The 14352-nt window shown below is 46.1% G+C and overlaps 1 protein-coding gene across 8 annotated transcripts in view; it reads right to left on the bottom strand.

The window, feature by feature from the left end:
* Positions 1-14352, bottom strand: part of NAA35 (N-alpha-acetyltransferase 35, NatC auxiliary subunit) — a 521214-nt gene that overhangs the window by 262746 nt on the left and 244116 nt on the right. For all 8 annotated transcript variants that reach the window (XM_069229524.1, XM_069229487.1, XM_069229505.1 and 5 more), the window contains one exon: positions 13357-13535. In XM_069229524.1, coding sequence (XP_069085625.1) covers positions 13357-13535 — 179 coding nt within the window. The remainder of the gene's footprint in view (positions 1-13356; positions 13536-14352) is intronic.

The raw sequence follows: 14352 nt of genomic DNA on the forward strand, positions 1-14352 counted from the left end.
GGTGGTTGGAAGAGAGATTGTTTAATTTACATGAAAATCAGAGACGTCTTTAAGAAGAAAAGTAGACCTGGTCTGTTAAACACTTTGGACCCGATTACAAGTTCAGTGGACTTTTTTGCCCGTCCGCCAAACTTCCGATGGGGAGACTGCCACCATAGTGGCTACCTCCGCGCCTGGCCCATTACAAGTTTTTCGCTAGGTCGGCAGGCGGAAACCTAACTTTCCGCCCGCCGGCTTAGCGGGAAACACCTTACAGCATTTTCTGTGGCTCATAATGAAGCCAGCGGCAATGCTGTAGGATGCCAGGTGCACGAGCATCCTCGCAAGGTTCACTGTCTGCTAAGCAGACAGTGAGCACTGCAACGGTGCTGGCCAGGGGGCCCCTGCACCGGTTCTCCGCCAGTCTTTTCATGACGGTGTTACCACCATGAAATTGCTGGCCGAGAACAAAGTTGTAATCCCCAAGCCGCAAGCAGAGCTGCCCTGGTGGATTAGGACCGCCACAACCACCAGACCACCGGGACAACAAATCCTGGCGGTGCTGGCAGCGGTCTGAACGCCACAACAAGTCTGGCGTTCAAGACACCACCAGACTCATAATGACCACCTTTGTCTTTATGAAATACAGTGAAATGTTCTTTACAACAGAGTCTGGATGTCACTAACCTTGTGGGCGAAAGTAATTTACCACCTAAAAAACTGCCTTCCAGGAGATATTGGAGCGGCACCTTATGAAATAGGCTCAAAAGTGGGTGGCACATCCGGCTAGAAAATCCTCGACAACCGAAATTTTTAATCAAGAGTTTTGTAAAGATTTTTTTCCTGTAAGATGCTATCACTGTACCTTAACAGAAGAAACTGTAGCCCTGTTATATTAAAATATGCACATCTGTAGAGTGCACTATCACCCAGGAGGGTATCCTGAGCAAGTGTGAGTCAATTGAAACCTAGGGCCTAGTCAGAGTACCAGAAAAGGCAAGTTTCCAGCTTCTTGCGGAATTTGAGAAGTGAGGAGGTGGCTCTTATGTGTAGTTGCAGGGAGTGAACTGTAGCTTTGACAGATTAAATCTGTCTTTCCATCTGACTGAGAGCTGACACTACTGTTCATCCGGGCATTGACGAATTGGCCTCATCTGAAGACTGGTGCTTTTAACTAGAAAGATGCAGAAAGCCATTAAGCAAGGAGTTGCGAGATCTGGCGAGCAGTCAGGTGTTTTGTCTTTAGAAGACTCAGACTTCAAAAGGATAGAACACAGTCTGTCCTCTGAAGGATACACTATTTTACTGTGTCACTGTAGACATGGAGTTATTTACCCTGAGGCCCTGCTGGAGAACAAGAGACAGAGTCATGTTACAGTAATTATGTGGTTCTTGAAGCCATTTGTCCACCTAAGGGTAGACATAGATTCACATTTTTCTGAGATGTGCTCCCACACACTTCAACCAGAAATCATGAGTATCTATACTGCTTTCGAATAACAGGAATGTGAAAGTACACATCTTAGAGATCTATGGCTCATATCAAATTCCCCTAATGGAAGTGAGTGACATTTGGTCAACTGCCAACATGCAAAACTTCTCTAAAATAGATTGGCGTTCCTACTTTTCCCTTTTCTTCTGAACTAGATGCATGGGAGACAAGTTCTACAGCATCTTTGATGAGGAAGGTGCTGACTTCTAACTGAAGGAGGTTTAGATGATACAGAGACGATTTTGTCCAAAGAATGGGTGGAGGTGGTGACTTGAACATGTGAGAATAGTCATTCTCTATAATAGTCAACACCGATCTGTATGTCATAATATTTTTCCACTCTACTAGATGAGTGGCAAATGGAAGAAGGAAAGAAAGTGTTCCCTGTTTGGAGTTCTTTCCTGCAGCTGCTGATATTTCCTGTCTGGCTCTTCCTTTCATAGCTTTCTGTGGCTGAGGTTTTTTGATGTTGTTTATGTTATTATTTGGTCCCCTGAGGTGCTTGAACCCTACGATATTGGAACTGTCATTTGAAAGGCTTAAAGGAATGTTTTTCATAATCCTTACATGTGCTGCATTTCTACTTCAGCATTATTTTCAAAGTAATTCCAGGGAAAGGAAGCTTGAAAATTCTTTGTAAAGCCTCCATCTTTATAACTGTGAAACAAAGCCATCAAGATCATCAAAGGACCAAGACAATAGCCATGGGTAGCTAGGTAAGCAGTACTTTTGAGATGTCCTGTCTGTCCTCTCCAAGTAACTTGTTTTGAAATCTCTGAAAAGTCTGCAAAAGAGACCTATCTCACCATCCAAGAAGAACTGTGGAGCTGCCTATTTTCATAGCAGAAGCTGCTGTTTGCAGAACTTCCTGCCTATCAAATACATCTTCTTAGTTTCCATTTCAAGAGGCACAATGGAAACTGGTGACATGAGATGGTTTCCTTCCTGCTGCCACTGTGTCTGAGTCAGGAAGTGGATCTTTACGCAGAAAGAGAGGATCCTGCTCTGGAACCTTGTAGGCCTTTGCAACCATGCAGAGGCAGACATGGCTGAAGAAGGAGTCATGGACAACTATATTTCAGGTTCACGAAGTCGTGGAACCAACAGCAATAAAGGTGACTAAAGAAGATGTAGTAGGGTAAGCATGCTGAGGGGAGTGTTGTGAGCATCTGGACTTACATGCTGACCTTAACCGATGAGCAGAACTAGAACTGTACCTAGACCGATGATGTGACAGAATTACGACCTCTATACCTACTTCTAGAATTTCTCTTCTGAGATCTGGACATTGTTCAAGAAGACCTTGGTGTAGAAAGCTGGCTATTTATATTGTGGACCAAAAAGAGTTACACTGTGTAAAGAGACCAAGAAAAACCCAAAGGAATTACAGAGGCACAAATGACACCCCAATTGCTCTCTTTTGTGGTAGTCTTTGTGAGCAGTTAGGCATATCAGAGGGTACTGCTAAGCATGTAAAGCACACACATACAGTAAGTCAGACCCACGCAATAAAGAAATCCAACAGCAATTTATAAAAATAACATGTACATTTATATAAACTTTGATACCAAGATCATCGGAATCAGGTGAGTATTTTTCGAGTTATGAATTTTTTGAGTTTGCAAAGGTCAACACTTTTTTCAGATGCAGTAATGTTATCCTATGGAGGAAGAACAAACACTGCATACAGGTATAGTATAGCGACTTACGGGACCAGTCTCCTGGACTAGGGGTAAGTATGGGGCAAGGTGGAAGGCCACACCAACAGGTCACCTCAGACGGCACAGGGGCGACTGGGTGCAGTTCAGCGTTGAGTGCCCCATTGTGAGAAAGTAGCCTCTTTCTAGCCTTGTTACCCCCACTTTTGGCCTGTTTGTGAGTATATGTTAGGGTGTTTTCACGGTCTCACTGGGATCCTGCTAGCCAGGGCCCAGTGCTCATAGTGAAAACCCTATGTTGTCAGTATGTTTGTTATGTGTCACTGGGACCCTGCTAGCCAGGACCCCAGTGCTCATAAATTTGTGGCCTATATGTTTGTGTTCCCTGTGTGATGCCTAACTGTCTCACTGAGGCTCTGCTAACCAGAACCTCAGTGGTTATGCTCTCTCTGCTTTCCAAATTGTCACTAACAGGCTAGTGAACAATTTCACAAAATTCACATTGGCATACTGGTACACCCATATAATTCCCTAGTATATGGTACTGAGGTACCCAGGGCATTGGGGTTCCAGGAGATTCCTATGGGCTGCAGCATTTCTTTTGCCACCCATAGGGAGATCTGACAATTCTTACACAGGCCTGCCAGTGCCGCCTGAGTGAAATAACGTCCACGTTATTTCACAGCCATTTACCACTGCACTTAAGTAACTTATAAGTCACCTATATGCCTAACCTTCACCTGGTGAAGGTTGGGTGCGAAGTTACTTAGTGTGTGGGCACCCTGGCACTAGCCCAGGTGCCCCCACATTGTTCAGGGCAAATTCCCCGGACTTTGTGAGTGCTGGGACACCATTACACGCGTGCACTATACATAGGTCACTACCTATGTATGGCGTCACAATGGTAACTCCGAACATGGCCATGTAACATGTCTAAGATCATGGAATTGTCACCCCAATGCCATTCTGGCATTGGGGAGACAATTCCATGATCCCTCGGGTCTCTAGCACAGAACCCGGGTACTGCCAAACTGCCTTTTTCAGGGTTTGTACTGCAGCTGCTGCTGCTGCCAACCCCTCAGACAGGTTTCTGCCCCTCTGGGGTCCAGGCAGCCCTGGCCCAGGAAGGCAGAACAAAGGATTTCCTCTGAGAGAGGGTGTCACACCCTCCTCTTTGGAAATAGGTGTGAAGGCTGGGGAGGAGTAGCCTCCCCCAGCCTCTGGAAATGCTTTGATGGGCACAGATGCTGCCCATCTCTGCATAAGCCAGTCTACACCGGTTTAGGGATCCCCCAGCCCTGCTCTGGCGCGAAACTGGACAAAGGAAAGGGGAGTGACCACTCCCCTGACCTGCACCTCCCAGGGGAGGTGCCCAGAGCTCCTCCAGTGTGCCCCAGACCTCTGCCATCTTGGAAACAGAGGTGTTGCTGGCACACTGGAATGCTCTGAGTGGCCAGTGCCATCAGGTGACGTCAGAGACTCCTTCTGATAGGCTCTTACCTTTCTTACTAGCCTATCCTCCTTCCTAGGTAGCCAAACCTCCTTTTCTGGCTATTTAGGGTCTCTGCTTTGGGGAATTCTTCAGATACCGAATGTAAGAGCTCACCAGAGTTCCTCGGCATCTCCCTCTTCACCTTCTGCCAAAGGATCGACTGCTGACTGCTCAGGACGCCTGCAAAACCGCAACAAAGTAGCAAAGACGACTACTGCAACCTTGTATCGCTTCATCCTGCCGGCTTTCTCGACTGTTTCCTGGTGGTGCATGCTCTGGGGGTAGCCTGCCTCCTTTCTTGCACCAGGAGCTCTGAAGAAATCTCCTGTGGGTCGACGGAATCTTCCCCCTGCAACCGCAGGCAACAAAAGACTGCATCACCGGTCCTCTGGGTCCCCTCTCAGCACGACGAGCGTGGTCCCTGGAACTCAGCAACTCTGTCCAAGTGACTCCCACAGTCCAGTGACTCTTCAGTCCAAGTTTGGTGGAGGTAAGTCCTTGCCTCCCCACGCTAGACTGCATTGCTGGGTACCGCGTGATTTGCAGCTGCTCTGGCTCCTGTGCCCTCTTCCAGGATTTCCTTCGTGCACAGCCAAGCCTGGGTCCCCGACACTCTAACCTGCAGTGCACAACCTTCTGAGTTGTCCTCCGGCATCGTGGGACTCCCTTTTCTGACTTTGGGTGGACTCCGGTTCACTCCTCTTCTAAGTGCCTTATCCGGTACTTCTGCGGGTGCTGCCTGCTTCTGAGAAGGGCTCCCTTACTTGCTGGGCGCCCCCTCTGTCTCCTCATCCAAGTGGCGACATCCTGGTCCCTCCTGGGCCACAGCAGCATCCAAAAAAACCCTAACCACGACCCTTGCAGCTAGCAAGGCTTGTTTGCGGTCTTTCTGCGTGGGAACACCTCTGCAAGCTTCTTCACGACGTGGGACATCCATCCTCCAAAGGGGAAGTTCCTAGTCCTCTTCGTTCTTGCAAAACACCAAGCTTCTTCCATCCGGTGGAGCTTCCTTGCACCATCAGCTGGCCTTTCCTGGGCTCCTGCCCACTCTCAACACTGTTGCGACTCTTGGACTTGGTCCCCTTGTCTTACAGGTACTCAGGTCCGCCGGAAATCCACTGTTGTTGCATTGCTGGTGTTGGTTTTCCTTGCAGAATCCCCCTATCACGACTTATGTGCTCTCTGGGGGTTGTAGGTGCACTTTACACCTACCTTACAGGGTCTTGGGGTGGGCTATTTTTCTAACCCTCACTGTTTTCTTACAGTTCCAGCGACCCTCTACAAGCTCACATAGGTTTGGGGTCCATTTGTGGTTCGCATTCCACTTTTGGAGTATATGGTTTGTGTTGCCCCTATACCTATGTGCTCCTATTGCAATCTATTGTAACTTTACACTGCTTGCATTACTTCCTTTTGCTATTACTGCATATTTTTTGGTATTGTGTACATATATCTTGTGTATATATCTCATCCTCATACTGAGGGTACTCACTGAGATACTTTTGGCATATTGTCATAAAAATAAAGTACCTTTATTTTTAGTATATCTGTGTATTTTGTTTTCTTATGATATTGTGCATATGACACCAGTGGTATAGTAGGAGCTTTGCATGTTTCCTAGTTCAGCCTAAGCTGCTCTGCTATAGCTACCTTCTATCAGCCTAAGCTGCTAGAAACACCTCTTCTACACTAATAAGGGATAACTGGACCTGGCACAAGGTGTAAGTACCTCTGGTACCCACTACAAGCCAGGCCAGCCTCCTACACCCATGTAGGTCTATTGGGGTCAGTCCGGTCACAAAGTTGCTGCAGGGGAGGGCTAGGAGTCCAGTCTGGGTGAACCACTGAGGTGGTTCAGTTCTTGCGATGCTCGGCGCCATAAGGAAACCAATGGTCCTATTCTCCTTGATCCGGTGGGGGGGGAAAGGTGCACAGGTGGTTTGGACCATCGGGTTTACCATCACCAGGGGCGGTCGCGGTGGAGGGCCCACAGAAACAGACTGCAGGTGTGGACTGGGGGTCCAGTCCGGACAAACCAGCAGATGGGCTCGGGTATCAAGAACTTAGGGCATGTAGGATCATCAGTGATCCTTTTATCCTTGGTCAGGGTGTCCAGATGCAGGGGTGCAAAGGACCGTCAGGTCTCCGTCACCAGAGGCGGTCGCTGTGAAGGGTGGATCTGCAGAATCAGGCTGCAGCAGTCGTTGGGAAGTCCACAGAGGGCAAGCTCGAGGTGGGAACAATGCCAGTACTGTTGCCCCACTTCAGCTAAGGTTAGGTGGCTCGGGTGCAGTGGTGCTGTCCGGCGGAGGCGTTTTGGTGGTCCCGGTCCTCACTTTTCTGTCTTTGGGTGTCTTCAGATGCAGGGAATCACCTCTTTTGCTCTAAGGGAGTTCTTTTGGAGTTTTGGGAAGCACTGGCAGCTCTCCTAGTTTCTTGGAGGCTGCAGCAGCAGGACAGGTCACTTGCTTCTCGAGGGTTGGGTGCAGCAGGCAGGCCAGCATGGTTGGCGCCAAGTCCATCATGTGTTTAGCAGGATTCTTCTTCCTTTGTGTCCAGTGAAGATCTGAGGATCTAGTTTCAAGGGGGCCTTGAAATACTAATTTTAGGGGGCCTTAAGTGGAGTGAAAGGTAATAGCCAATAGGCTACTTACCCTTGGGGTCACTACACCCCCTAGAGGACAACTTCCTTTGGGAAGTGGGCATCACCCGGTCCAGAGTTCCTAAATTCCACCACAAATCTTGTCCAGTTCCGGCTAGTCAGCGTAGGGTGTGTCCAGACTGGAAATGAGACACGCCTTCTACACAGTTAATTGTCCAGCACATGTACATAAAATGTCTTCCCTGTTCACTCACTATGTCTAAGAATCGACAAAGACATAGTAAAGGGATATCTGCTCTTGCAGATATGTCCACACATGTAACATAATGGACCCTGCCTTAGGGCTGTAAGTCCTGCTGTATGAGTGACTTAGAAATATTACATGCAGTGTTCTGGAGACATGGCACACAGGCTGTGTGTCATGTGTTTTCACTTTTACAGAGCACCTTGTCACACAGCCTGCAATGGCAGTGTGCATGAGGTTGGTGTTGGGTCCCTTAGAGTGGCACAAGTTGTGGTGCAGCTCTTACGGCCCCTCTTGAGTATCCATGACCTAGGTACCGGGGTACTATTTACTACGGACTTAAAGAGGTGCTAAAGGGCCTGGCCTCTTGGGGATCAAATGAACAAGTGTCTTGTTTTGGGGAAGAAACACTGACATACAGGACCTGGTTAGCAGTAACCCCGTGCACCTCAGTAAAAGTTGTATCAAAAACAGGTAAAAAGTGTGTGTGTGGGGCGGAGGGTTCTACAACCAGAATCCAGCTTCCTACACTTGGTCTTTTAACTTCGGTCACCAGAGGGAGGAGGCAGAGTGGTGGAGACCTATGGGTTGCATAGGTTGAGGGAATACTGCGCAGTAGCTGATTCTGATGGTTCCAAATGAGGTCCTGGATAGACTATTTCTTTAGGAGTGTGCTCTGAGGCAGACAACAAGGTAACCACTGGCAAGATTTCTCAGGGACAAGGACCCTAAGCCCGTATAAGTCTTCTTTTTCACAGTTTGGGGATCCAGTTAGCAAAAAAGGTAGAAAGATGTGCTTTGAGGAGTGCCTCAACATCAAGAAAGGTTTTGTTGACAGCCTTGTCCTCAAAGTGTACCTGCTCCTCTCTGACGTCAAGCAAGTGGTGACAGAGGCTACCTTCCACATCATAGACCTCAGTGTCAAATGGGCCTGTTTTCTTCCCTTCAGGAGGGATCTTTCCCTGGATCTCCCCTGTGGAGTGCCCTTTGAGGTCAAAGAAGGGAGAGAGGGTTAGGAAACGTCTCTCAGGACTTCTAGGCACTTCAAGTCTGCCCAGCTCTTCCTGAAGATTATGAAGCCTTCTCTTCTCCCTGTTATTCAAAGTCAGGATGTTGAGAGGTCTGGAGGCACACCTATAGAACACGTGAGAGTCAGTTTGGGCCTTTTTTTCTTAAAGATCACAAGCGGACTGAAAGACCGGTATTTGAATTCGCGGCCACAAAACCCTTGATGAGTGAGTGTGCCTACAGGCAGAGGACCCTCATCATGTCCGGGACACAAAAGTACCCCAAAGCTAGGTTGCCAAATTGAACCAAGTAGGTTGAATAATGATTTTGCATTTATTTGCGTGATGCATGGAATGAATGCAAAATAGGTAGGGATACTAAACTAAGTAAAGCTCAGACGTAGGGCATGGATGAAGGCAGAAGCATGTTGGCTAGTTAAAGCTAAATGGATGATTCATTACATTTCACCCTACATCAATGTTATACAGTTTTGTTCATACTTAGGGTACCCCACCATTAAAATGGAAAAACCTAAGGGTACACCCCTAGATATTTCCACCAAAAAAACCTTCTATTATTCAGTATAATTTATCTGAACTCCTGCTCAGCAGTTAAGTCCACCAAGGTGACACTCACCTCACAATAGTATGGATAGGTCACCAATGAACCATGCCACGGCAACAATTGGGTGATGTAATGTATCCATATCTTTTTGAATACCTGCAGAAACGTTTGAAGTGACAATTGTTCACGCTTCGTTTTGACCCCAGCACCTTTGTGGTGGTATATTTTATGGGCATGATTTGTCCCCCAGTTAGGACACTTCATAAAAAGAGATGGCATTTTGTTAAGTCAAAACTATTTTTTGCCAGGAAATAGCAAAAGTGTGCTTCTATTCTTAAAAGGCATCAAGCAAAAGTGTTTTAGTCAGGTATGGAAAGATTTCCAAAGAATAAAAAAAACTCAAAAATGATCCTGTCAACATGAACCATAAAAATTGCCACCTACAGGGCATGATAGAATAGTAGAGGTGCTCTGTGCCTTAAAGGAGCAGCCCCGTTTTCTCCTGGGTCTGCAGGCTTCAGTCTACATGGATACATTGTTTCTACTTTTCTCACCCTTCCTTTAGAAAACATTTGTGAGAGTGCTTTTCAGGTCACTAGGTTTATTTTTTGTGTATATTTATTAAAACATGCTCTGTTTTCTAAAGTAAATGCTCAAACCCAGACCAATACAGTTTGTTATAGGCTGTTATAAAATATTTTTTTCACAGAAATAAACTGGTATAAATGTAATTATTACATAGTGTCTAAAAAAAAGAAAAGCTAAAGGGATCTTTTTATAATTTGCCTCTCAACAAGGTGAATCGTCCTCTTGATATAGATGTCTCTGACAAAGCCCTGGATGTCTCTTGAAGTCTCTGACAAAGCCAGACTGGTCTTCATGTATTATGGTCACTAGACTGGAAGAACATCTTGTCTAGCAGATAGAACTTTCATATACAGTTTGTGGTCTGTACATAGGAGCAAAAAATCCTGATGATTTAAATAACCTGGTCTCCTTCATAACAGGCAGCACTCGTGAACCTATGAAGGGAGCTGAGAAGGACTCAGGATGGTACATTTATTTAGGTAATAGGGTAGGTTATCCCCAAATGTTTTGCCTTCCTACTCCTATTTCTCTGACCCTCTTTTTGTTGGCCTTAGAACTCTGGGCACTTTACAGCTGCTAATCAGTGCTACTGTCCATGTGCTCTCTCCCTTAAAACTTGGTTTGATTGGCTTATACCTGTTTGGCCTATTTAATTTAACTGTAAGTCCTTGTAAAGTGGTATCCCATGTACCCAGGGCCTGTAAATTATATGTTATGAGTGGGCCTGCATCGCTGACTGCGCCACACATAGAAGTAACCTTTCAAACTTGTCTCAGGCCTACTACTGCAGTGCTTGAGTGCGCAGTTTACTGCCACACTGACTTGCCATTTCAAACTACCTGCCAAGGCCCGAACTGCCCTCTTTTTACAACTAAGTCACCCATAAGGTAGGCCCTAGGTAGCCCTATGGGCAGGATGCGGTGTAAGTAAAAGGTAGGACATGTACATTTATGTTTTACATGTCCTAGTAGTGATAAAAAGCCTATTTCATTTTCACTATTGTGAGTGCTGCTCCTCTCATAGGCTAGCATTGGGAATTTCCTTATATATTTTTAATTGGTAATTCCTGGTCTGGAAGGAGTAGCATGGGCATGTTTGGTATGTGTGAAATGGTAGTGAGAGAGTGAGAGATCCTGCTTACTGGTGTAGTTGGATTTTACATTACTATTTTAGAAATGCCACTTTTTAGAAAGTGGCCATTTCTCTGTGCTTATAACTCTGGTGTTTTGCAGCCTGACTCCAATCTGTGTCTGGGGCAGAGTGACAGCTACACTTAGGGCATACTTTCCAGACAGCCACAACACAGAAGGGGCTAGGTGTGACAGGAGAGGTATCTGCATCCATCTGCATACTGATAGTCTTAATGAGCTGGGAGAGAGAGAAGCAGGGTGCACTTACATTTGTATAGGCTGTGGTTGAAAGGGGTTGCGTTACACTTGAAAGGGTCTCTTTGTAGTCACCTCCGAAAAAAGACATTTTGGAGTATAAGTACAGGGGCTCTGACCCCATCATATTTAGAGCACTTTCGGAATTGGGACTGAACCTCTGTCAGAAGGACAGCTGAGCTGTACCAAGGACTCATCTGGACTGCTCTTCCGTTGTTGTCCTGCTCCCTGCTGGGTGACAAAGGACTCACTGTACTGCTTTTCTGATTGTTGCTCTGCTGCCAGCTGCTCCCCGACTCTGTTCTGCCGGGCACTGTGTGACTGTCAGGAGGGATCGCTATTGAGATCACTGATAATGCAGTGCTCGTCCATCTGCCTGCCGCTGTTTGTCTGCCCCACTCAAGTGTTCTACCAGGAGCCCAGCAAGTGATGAGCATTGGCTATAGCTCCTGGTCCCTGCAATCCTAAGTGCTTGGTGGGCGCTTTATGCCATCACTTCCTTCTGGAAACTAGCTTGTGGAGTGCACTTTCATATCTCGACACGCAATGAATGCCTTGTTATCTTACAGCATGTGGTGAGCACTGTATCTGGCTGTTTTTGTGTCGTGTGGATGCCTGTTTGCACCATTTGCACATACCTGTGAAGAGGACTCCATGGCACCGCTCCTGGTGGAGATTGGGGCTAAATCAGGCACTTCTTTGTGGAGTGAGGCAGAAGATTATCTCGAGCACAGAAAGACGCTGCAGCGCCTTTCAATGCGGCCCCTGATGACGTGTAATGGAGATAGCACTAGGATCTGCTTGGGAGCCCCACCCCAAGCCCCCAAAGCCACCCCTGCTCCAGAGGGCAATGGTGAAGGCTCTCCCCCCAGCGTTCCACAGTTAGGAGGGGGCCGCAGAAGGAGCACCGCCTCGCCGCACATCTTCGGGGAGATCTCGGCTTCATGGGGAGCGGAGTCCCAGGATAGTTAGCAGTGGTGCCACGCATTTGCAGGTAGCCGCCCTGGATTACTCGACCTGCGGTCGGTCCAGCAAGGTCATCCTGCTAGCTTGGGAAGTAGGTGGCCCTCCCCACTCAGTAAGACCTACCGCAGGGGCCTTTGTTCTAAAGCAGTTGTACCGGGTGAGGCCTCAACGGACACTGGATCCCACGACCACCATGAGGAGCTTATTGGTCCCAAGACTACCACATTTCTTGTAGTAGGCGCACAGGTGCTCCTTCACCCTACAGTGTACGCGCACACTTTGGCCATAAATAATCCTGGCAGTAGAATTCATGACACCAACCGTAGTTAACCAGGTAGGAGCGCAGGGTGTCCTAGTGCTCGATACATGTGAATGGTAATCTGTGTGCCCAAGCAGCCAGGACACAGTATGTATGCTAATGTGGTTATTTAGGTACCTTTTTCTTGCCAGCCAGATGCAGTTTATGACCCATATATTATTGCACGTGCGCTATGACATATGTGCTTAGGGGAATAATTGATGGTTCATGTACTTTTGGGATGTACACTCTAATAATTCTTATGCTTTGCTACTGCCTGACCTGAAGCTATTATGATTTATGTCTGTGTGGTCCTCTAAAGACCAAGACAGTTAGTACTTTAGTATTTATGTAGTATGCATGATCTATGACATTTTTGGTCTTGCGATGTGCATCACAGAACCCATATTTTTATATAACCCTGTGTGGAGTCCCATTTGTGGTGTTTTTATTGTGTCACTCAGCGCCTTGAGACCCTCACGGGTGAGTAGTGTGCTTTACAAATCCCTGATTGATTGATTGACTGGTGTGAGTGTGTTGTGCAAACGCCTTAAACATGACCTCTCTGGATAAGCCTGACTGCTCTGTGCCAAGCTACCAAGGTGGTTATCTTTGGTGTGTAACTTACCCTGACTAGACTGGTGGGTTCGGTCAACCAGAAACCCCATTTCTAACAGTAGGTATATACAAAAATGTGTCTGTCCCTCACAAATATCTCTGTTTTCATGCCATGCTTAAGGCCAGCTAGAAGTTTGTCACCAGAAATTTGAATTACATCTCCAGTCTCATGCATGATGCAAATATTTTTCACACAGACCTCTTTAAATAAACAACAATTTACCAAAAATGCATATCAAACAGAGTAGCCTTTTCCTCTATCCCCTGAAATCGTTTTGGGGAATTGTAAGAGGTAGAAAAGCAGTATAAAAATGCAAAAATATCACACAATTTTTGAAAATGTGTGGTAATGAGTTGCAAAATCACACACTTCAACACAGTAAATTACAGATTCGACATAAAACTGGAGCATATGATACACCTCTACGATTGTACATGCAAACTAACCATATCCACACTTACCAGTATGCTGTGCAAGTTCATTAAGTTTACAACCTCACACACAGTCTTTATTCTGTCAATAAGTTTTGCAAAATAGTGAACCATTTCTTCTTTCTTTATGATCTTTGCATATCGAGGAAAGGTTGGCGGAAGCAACCTCTGGTTCACAAGAGGCTCAAAACCCATCATTATTGGATGATCTAAATAAAAAATATAGTATATAATATAAAATAAACTTTTGTCTATTGTCCAAAAAGATGTTTAATTTTAAATATAAATTTCCATTAATAAGTAGCATTCAACTTAAAGAACATGGCATTCCTTTCTAAGCATGACGTTGATTAAGTGACTATATTGAGGACATCGTACCTTTAGTTAACATCCTTAGCAGATGTAGGCTCTGATATATTCTATAAATAAAAGGTGATAAACCGGAAACAAGTTGCGAAACACCCAGGTCCTAAAAGATCAACTAAAATCAGAAACAAACCTAAGGATGCTCATGGATATGTTAGACACATTCCATACAAAGGAATTTAGGCACTTGGGGCCACATGTACTAATGTTTTTAGCAGTCGCAAATGGCGAATTGTACCGTTTGCGACCGCTAAATGGACTTTTGACATGTACCAACTCTATTTTGCGATTCGGTAACCAATAATCGAACTGCAAAAAAGAGTTTGCGAGACAGTATTAGGAAGGGGCGTGATAAGGGCGTCCCTTCCCAATAGCAAGCCGCAGTGGCATGCATGAATGTTTTGCAATGCAGTCGCAAAACATTCATCTTTTACTGAGGTGGTAACCCATTCGCAAATGGGAAAGGGTCCATGTGGGACCCCTTCCTTTATGGGTCAACATTTTTTAAGAGCAGGCACTTTTCATTTATAATTTTGAAATGCATCCTGTTTTTCCTTGAGGAAATCGTGCTACATTTCCCCCCAAAATTGCTTTATTTAAAAAGCAATCACAGACACTGTGGTCTACTGACCCCAGCAGGCCACCATCCCCGTGAGTACA

The sequence above is a fragment of the Pleurodeles waltl genome, chromosome 1_1, assembly GCF_031143425.1.
Source record: "Pleurodeles waltl isolate 20211129_DDA chromosome 1_1, aPleWal1.hap1.20221129, whole genome shotgun sequence".
NCBI classification, from domain to species: Eukaryota; Metazoa; Chordata; class Amphibia; order Caudata; family Salamandridae; genus Pleurodeles; species Pleurodeles waltl.